The sequence below is a fragment of the Gastrolobium bilobum genome, unplaced genomic scaffold, assembly GCF_033153095.1.
Source record: "Gastrolobium bilobum isolate Gb01-03AN ecotype WA unplaced genomic scaffold, APGP_CSIRO_Gbil_v1 utg90727, whole genome shotgun sequence".
Classification (NCBI taxonomy): Eukaryota; Viridiplantae; Streptophyta; class Magnoliopsida; order Fabales; family Fabaceae; genus Gastrolobium; species Gastrolobium bilobum.
Genome location: NW_026896809.1, coordinates 89,394 through 97,715, shown reverse-complemented (window position 1 = coordinate 97,715; position 8,322 = coordinate 89,394). Strand labels below are relative to the sequence as shown.

General features: G+C 34.3%; 1 protein-coding gene across 1 annotated transcript; it reads left to right on the top strand.

The window, feature by feature from the left end:
- Nucleotides 1-761: 761 nt before the first annotated feature.
- Nucleotides 762-4,430, top strand: LOC133302165 (putative two-component response regulator ARR13). Its single transcript, XM_061501912.1, has 8 exons — nucleotides 762-860; nucleotides 2,027-2,204; nucleotides 2,309-2,385; nucleotides 2,544-3,272; nucleotides 3,414-3,494; nucleotides 3,872-3,973; nucleotides 4,198-4,290; nucleotides 4,380-4,430. The coding sequence occupies exons 1-8, from the start codon at nucleotides 762-764 to the stop codon at nucleotides 4,428-4,430; spliced, it is 1,410 nt and encodes a 469-aa protein (XP_061357896.1).
- The last annotated feature ends 3,892 nt before the right edge of the window (nucleotides 4,431-8,322 follow it).

The following is an 8,322-nucleotide window of genomic DNA, read 5'->3' as shown; positions in this document are numbered from 1 at the left end:
TAAGGCAGATTTTTGGAGAGAAAAAATCTGAATTTATCTCCCTTGATTGTGCACCACTTTAAGTCAGATTTTTGGAGAAAAATCTGGATTTATAAAAGCTCTTTCTCTCATCCTCTTGAGCGCTAACTTTGGTGGAGTTCTTCCTTAGGTTTTTCAGAAAAATACCTAGCCAATTCTCCTTTATTCCATGCGCCACTTTTGTGATATTTTACGCTGAAAATATCACTCTTCTAAATACATTCACCTAGCCTCCTTCTTCACCTATTGAGCGAATAGCAAGCCTCTTCGTGGTGGTCAATTGGTGGCTTTCAAGAAAGTGTTCTTGCATCTTGACGTGGGTGGTGTGGATCAACGTTAGAGGGTTTGAACCCTTCAAACCTGACACTGACCTCCTTTGTGGTTTAGAATCACAAACAAAGGTAACATCATGTTGTCTTAAAGCAAGATTTTTTCCATTAATTGGTTGGAATTGAATATCTTACATATTGTATACTATTCCAAAAGAGAACTTGAATAAAATTTAAAATTTCATGATAAATGCGAATCAGACAAAATAAGGGATAAATTCTATCAAAAAGAAACCTGAATCCCTCTACTTTTCTTGTCTCCTTACTTGAAAAATTGGAGTAACATATATATAAGAAGTTTGTTCTCACCGTTTGATAGAGGAAAGAACCCTTCATACAAGTGCTCACCTGAGTCTACTTAGTCAAAAACAAAACAAAATAGGATAAAAAAACACACACACTCACACACTGAAAATGGCTTGTAAGAGAGTTGATATCTCTATTTTGGTTGTGGATGATGATGAAACTTCTTGGCCATCGTTGCTAATGTACTCATCTCATGGGAGTATAAAGGTACGTGTGTGTGTGTGTTTATTAATTCAACAATTGTATAGCCGCAGTTTTTTTTCACTTGTTACTTGAATCCCATGTGACATTGTAGAACCACAATATATACGGTCTTTGGGATACTATCTAATCGTTTTAATCCCAATTAATATCAATCACGATTAATTGATATCTCGTACACCTGTCTTGTGGTTATTACATTTTTTTTTTTGAAACTATGGTTATTAGTTTATTACATTATCGATATCCTGTAGACTATGTAGCACGGGACACGGGACACGACACAATACGATACTCCGGCACGTTAATTCTAAAAAATATTAGATTTCGACTCGTTAGGACACGTCTTGATATTAAATAATAATTTTAATTTATGTAGTGTATATTATATCTAATATTCAATAATTTAGCAAAAAAATGAATCTAAACTTATAATATTCATAAATTTTGCAAAGAAACATAAGATATCTCAAATATTTATATTAAATTCAATAAGATAGTAATCGTAATCCAACGAATCTAATAGTTGGAACTAAAAACTCAACGCAACGCAACCTCTAAACCTTTTCTGAATTTCTATAATGCATGTTGGAGTGTCGGGGAGTGTCGGAGTGTCCGAGAGTGTCGGGAAGTGTCGGACACGACACGTTAAGGTCTTTGAAGTGTCAGTGCTTCATAGTTGTAGACCGTCTTGTGGTTGCTAGTGACACCGAAACAATATGATTGTAGGCAAGTTTTGAATGTCATTGATTTTATATGACTCGACGTACAGACTTGCAAATTTGCTTCCGCATTGATTTGAGGGACCGATGTCCCAACACTCACTATATTAATTATAGTTTGGTACAAGTTGTGAAGTGCTTGTGGTTAATTTTCTGTGATTTAAGTGTATTGGAAATGTGATAGAAATATATTTGTGCAAAATCTTGTGATGTAGTATTTGACCTTTGTCTGTTTTGTTTGATGCAGTGATGTCTGCAGACAGGAGAAAGAGTGTAATGTCCAAGAGTTTAGAAAATGATGCAGCACTTTATATTTTGAAACCCATTTGTGCAAATGATTTCAAAGACAGTTGGAAGTATGCCATTGCAGCAAGGAAAGAGAAAATATTCATTGAAAATGAATTGAGAAGAAGAGAAAGAGAGTCACCATGTGAAAATATTATCTCTCAGGATGTTGCAATATCATCATTGACTGAGCCTAAGAGAAAAAGAAAGTATAGTAAGAGAAAGAGAACTCAAACGAACAAGGAAGAGAGCTCCTTTCCTATTCCAAAGAAACCAAAGATTGTTTGGACAACATACCTTCACAATCTGTTTCTGCTTGCCATAAAACAAATTGGATTTGAAAGTAAGTCATCTGCTGCAAATTTTGGGTTTTCAGATTTTATAGATTTGTGTTTGTTTTTTGTATATTTAGATTTTTAATTCATGTGATTGCCTTTTGACTCATAGGGGCCGTGCCAAAGAAAATTCTCGAAATCATGAATGTGCCAAACTTGACAAGAGAAAATATTGCCAGTCACTTGCAGGTTTGCTTCTTAATTAACTTAATATATCTATATAATATGATGGAATCTCCCTAATTCTCTATTTCTTTGTTCCCTTAGTTTATAATTACATTAAAATAATTGAAAGACAATTAAATATGCTAAGTTCTTACGTTTAAGTGTGCATATAACACTTGCAGAACTATCGCATTTTCCTGAGAAAAGTTGCAGAAAGAGGAATAATTGAGGGCTTATCTGAGAGGACTCTAAGGTCAAGGTTTGGTTCTGGGCTTTCAGCTTTAATGATCAAAGAAATCCAAACAAGAACAGAGAAACTATGTGTTCCTGGGCAACAATATTTGAAAAGATTAGCACATCAAAAAGGAATCAAAGAGATTGTCAATGATGTTCATGATAAACAAGTTTCAAGAAGTGCTTATAATATGCCCTCGACAAGTTTCAACATGGGATCTTTGAGCACCTCTAATCTGCCCTCGACTTGTACTTCTTATCTTAGCAGTAACTCCTCTGTAGTTCAACTGAATGGTGGATCAAAAACTGTTGGGACTGGGAACAATGATAGTTTTGGCTTGATTAATGAGACTCAAAATGCAAATATGGATGTAGCAAACTTGGGGAATGTAAATTTTGGTTTGGTACAAAGAGGGCTTGCTTCTACTTCTGGTTCTAATGTTGGGAATGATTTTATAAGTGAGCTTCCAACAACATTGATGACTAATGGAACTCGAGAAGAAAATATTCCAGGGATCCCACAATTACCTCAGCAACTAGATGACAATGTTGTAGAAAATGAGCATAAATATAATGCCACTTCAATATGTGATAATGAGATCATCAGCAGCCAACTGGAAGACGATCTTTCTGAGCTTTTCTTGATGGTAGATGATATGCAACTTCTTAATAATGAGGTATGCATTCAATATATATATATATATATATATATATATATATATATATATATTATCAAATATTATATACATTTGTATGATCCAGTTTTTCAATGTTATATTTCTATTTTAGTCCTGACTTTTTTTGTTGTCTTAAATCAGACAGAAGAGAACCCTGATGCAAGTGAATTTTTAAATTCTGACTTTTCTAGCTCTAGTCAGGTTGTGCAATCATTTGAGCAGGTACATTTGTTACCTATGTCATTTCATGTATTATTTTTTGGGTTAAAGACTTCTCATGTTACATGAGAAGAATATATTCTTCTACACACACAATAAACATGTGGATTCCATTAAAAAGAGGAAAGAGAAAAAAATTTCAGTGGAATCCACATATTTATTATGTGTGTAGGAGAAAAAATTCTTTTCATGTAACATAAGAAGTCTTTAACCCTTATTTTTTACATGGCTTTGCCTGTGTTAATGAATGAATTTAGTGAATTAAGTAAAGTATGAGACATCACACAAGCAATTTTCTGCTGTTTTTTTTTTCAACTGCATTAAGTTATGTTTATGTCTCTCACTGACCATAATTTGACTCAATATCCTCATTGCAATAGTCTAATAGTAGAGCTGGTGATGATGTCATTGTGTTGCCAACTAAAGACACATTAAACTTTCCAAACGAGTCTTCAACAAGCTCTGACAAAAATTCTATTCAGGTAAGTCTAAGTGGTTACCACACTTTTTAGTTTGAGTAAGTGCTTACAATGCTTCCTCTAACAAATAAACAAATTCTTTTATAGTTTTTATCTACATCATTTGTGTGCAGAATAGTTTCTATTGGTGAATATAACATAATACAATATTTCAAAAGGGTTTTAATAACACAATAAAAAAGATTTACGTTTGAATCACCCATATAACCCAATTTCTTGATATCTAGATGCAAGGCAACGAGGAATCTGGGGACTGGGAACACTTTGATAGGTTCTTAGTGGACAATGTTTCTTCAGCAATTAACTCAACTTCTGAGCAGGCAAGTCAATTTACTAAAAAATGTTCATGTTATTGAAATGAATTTGAAATTTTTTTAAATATAAAAATTTTACACTAATTTTAATGCAGGATTGGGATATGGACATCATTGAAGCTTTGTTTGGTACCGATGTAAATTAAAGGGTACGATCGAAGGTTGCTTCAAGGTTCATGAAGTTATAGATTAAGAGGGATAAATACTGGATTTTGCAAAGTCACTAGGACTTTTCTCTATATATAAATACACAGAGAGAGAGAATTGTAGAAATCGTATGAATTGCTTCCTCTTTATATTTACATGTTTGAATGGTTAAGGACCTTTGCCATAGAACATGTATATTATATATCTATGAAATATATTAGGGTTGTCAAAATTTTATTTTGCCAATGTGGCTGCCGGATTCTGCCAGAGTGTGGTGGCGTGTCTGGTAGCCTTCGACCATTTTCAACCCATCAAAAGACTCATCTCTTAGAGCTTTACGTTGTGGTATATTTACTTTTAAAAAATAATGAATATCAACTTATAGAAATAAAAAAAAATTTGTCTCTAGTTTAGTTTTGGGAAAAAAATTTCAGAATCAGCCAAATTCCAAAGGCATGAGGAGGATGCCTCCCGCAGTTTTAGGGGGTGAATGGTGAACAACCAACCAACATCTTCGTCCTATCAAGGGATACGACGTGATATCTTTATTTTCTAAAAATGGTGAAGTAAATTTTTTCGATATAATGAAAAATATTTATCTCTATTTTAAAAATATGAAATTTGAGGGAAAATTCATGCATTTTTAATAACAAATATTTACATCTTTATGATTGATTCTAGGTAGGGGTGTTCATCAACCGATTCAAATCGCAGTGACCGAACCGAAAAATCGATAACCAAAAAATTGAAAACCGAAAAAAACCCGCAACTTTTAATTGGATTGGATCGGTTTTCGGATTGCTTAATGAAAACAGATCCAATCCAAACCGATCCAATATATTAATCTCCATCTACTTACTTTGGTCTTTCTCCAATCATAATCCAAAAATTTCTAAATCCAAGACCCATTAACCCATTAACTAAACCCAAGAAAAAACCTAGTCACATCTCATCAACAAAATTTCATCTGCGTAGAGCTTCATATCTAATTGCCTAAAAAAAAACTATATTATCGTTTACTGATGCTTTTGTATTTCAATTTTTTTTACAAAGCCAATATATATATATATATAAAAGATGTTATCTGCATGAAACAAATTTTAGGATTTTCAAAAAACCAATCCAATCCAAACCGAAAAAAATTGGATTGGATTGAATCAGATTTGAAAAAAATTCCAAACTGAATGGATGATTACATGGTCAAACCGAAAGGATTGAATCAGATGATTTTTGCTTCCAAAATCGATCAAATCCAGACCACGAATATCCCTAATTCTAGGTATGTATGAAAGGTTATACCAATTGTTAGAGTAATCTTATGATCTAAATCATACAATACATAGAACACCATCATGCAATATAATCTAAGGAAGAAGAGATATGACTTACTAACCTCTGGATCTTGATCTTAGGTAAAAAATAAACTTAAGATGAACACTTTTGAAAGAACTTTTCTACAACTTCTCATCTCTTCTTGGAATGCCTTTCTTTTTGGTAGAAAGGTTAGAGCGAGAACTTAGTTGTAGGGACCTTTCCATAATGTACTTATAATACATTCATAACACCAATCCACTTCCACAATAGCTAGGATGAGACTTATCTCGAGTAAAAAGATCAATCCAGAATAACATGTGTTAAACTGGCCCGTATAATTCAAACCTATTTTAGAAGTGGACCTAATAATTAATTAAGCCCACAATATACTTAGAAAATTATTTAACAAGCTATTTTATGCTCCTTACGAATAAAAAAACAAAATAAGGGAAAGCAAATTTTAGAAGTATTCAGAGTTTATACCACAAGAACTTCCAAACTTAGATTTGAGGATTAAATTAGTTTTTGGCTTTAATGTTTCATGCAGACAAATTATCTATATTCACTCTCAAAACAATGTCATTTGGAGTTGAAAAATTAAATAATTCTAATGATAAAGACTGTTATAATATTGAAATATACTATAATTACAAAAACTCATTGATTTTTGTAACACCCCGTGTATACCCGGAATATTAACATTACATCGTATTAAGCGGTGCTTAATTAAAAATGCGGAATATTCTTTTTCTTTTCAATTATGACGTCATTATCAATTACCAACTTGATTACTTAGTCAATTTTATAAAATATCTCCTGTATGTAAATTGCAATAAGACATCTACTGAAATACCTCAATATATAGATAAAGTGTGTATCTAAATCACGGCATTACATCAAGTAATCCGGACAATATCCTGATACATTATTACAACTCCAAAAGACTCAAGACATAACAATACTATGTGTCATGGACAATCCTCATGCTCACCAAATAAACATAGTAAACAACAAGTCTCAACATAAAACTCCATAACATAAACTGAAGCTATAAGCATAAGCAGCATGCAAATCCAGCATCCAACATGGCAGCATAATATAACAGCAATCTAACTCAGCTCCGGCCTCCAGCCGCCTGAGGTCTCAACATTACCTGACCCTGAAATAAGCATTCCCCAAACGTGGGGTGAGATCTCTAAACTAGAAATCTCAGTAAGACAAGGGGTCCTCAAGGATCTTCCACCCCAAGCTCACTTACATTTGCAATATAAGTTCAAAAAGCATTTATATCATTATCAGTTCCAAAACTATGTAGTGCAGCAGATATCTATGGCATGTGTGTATATCACTATCTACTGGCCAGAGAAATGTAGGAATACGTCTATTCCCTACATGTAGTACAAGGAACACCGCTTGCACCTCACCCACAGCCTCACCCTCTTGTATGTTCTACATACTCAGGCTTACCGTATAGGTGGAACACCTCCATGCATATCAACAAGGCACTAACATACAATAGCTCAACAGCATTTCCAAAACATCAAAAGCATGTAACACAGTATGCATATACCATATCCCCAAGGGACATGGTGGAACCACAACATGGCTAAACCGAGGACACAAAAGCTTACCTCTAAGCTAGCTATCCAATACCACAAGCTCAAAGTCCAATCACAGCAGATCACAATCTGATATGGACCAAACATAAATCAATAAACATGTACCACACGCATACAAATTAAAGACAACGTCTTCCCATTACGTTTTCAAGTCTTAAAGCTTCTAACAAAGCCACAAGCCCTTAATCTCATGATTCTGGCTTAATCCATTAAATACAGAAGTTCAACTTCATCAATCTAGGGTCTACAACCCCCCAATAGCCTACTGTACGCACAACACAGCTACTGTTCTGCGAAATTCCAGAATATCCGGATATTCCTCGGGACCATATCCGGATATGCAATATCCGGATATCTCACTGTCCATATCCGGATATCCAATATCCGGATATACAGATTCACATATCCGGATATCCAATATCCAGATATCCCAAAACCCCATATTCAGATATCACATATCCGGATATCATATCCGGATATCCAATATCCGGATATTCCACGGGCAGATATCTGGATATTTCACGACAGAATGCAGTTTCTGCATTTTCGTGAAGATATCCTTTAAAGGTTCCCTTTTTACCGATTTTATACACCTAATCATGCATTTCTAGGTGTGTTAAGCCTTACCCAACAACAAGTTATCATCTTTTAACCTTACATGCATCAAGCTTCCATTTCTAAGCCTTAAAACTCAAGTTAAAGGTTGGTACACATACCCCCAGCTCAAAACAGAAGGAAAGGTTGCCCTTTGGAGCTCACAATCAGTCTCAAGCTACTGTCACAAGAGGATGCACGAAAATGGTAAGAAAGGTTGACCCTTTAGCACAAAAGATCAATACTTGGACCACCAAAAACTAAGACAAGGCTTCTCTCAACCCAACCACCAAGGTCAGCCCCCAAACAAAACAAGAACAGTGGCTGATCACTCAGAAAATGGTGTCTTCCAACCTCCCAAGGC

Bases quoted from the DNA above. Each gene is read 5' to 3' on its own strand.
- LOC133302165 (XM_061501912.1), top strand. From the start codon at position 762: ATGGCTTGTAAGAGAGTTGATATCTCTATTTTGGTTGTGGATGATGAT. The intron at 2,386-2,543 runs GTTTGCTTCTTA...TAACACTTGCAG, and splicing joins ATATTGCCAGTCACTTGCAG to AACTATCGCATTTTCCTGAG. The intron at 3,273-3,413 runs GTATGCATTCAA...GTCTTAAATCAG, and splicing joins TGCAACTTCTTAATAATGAG to ACAGAAGAGAACCCTGATGC.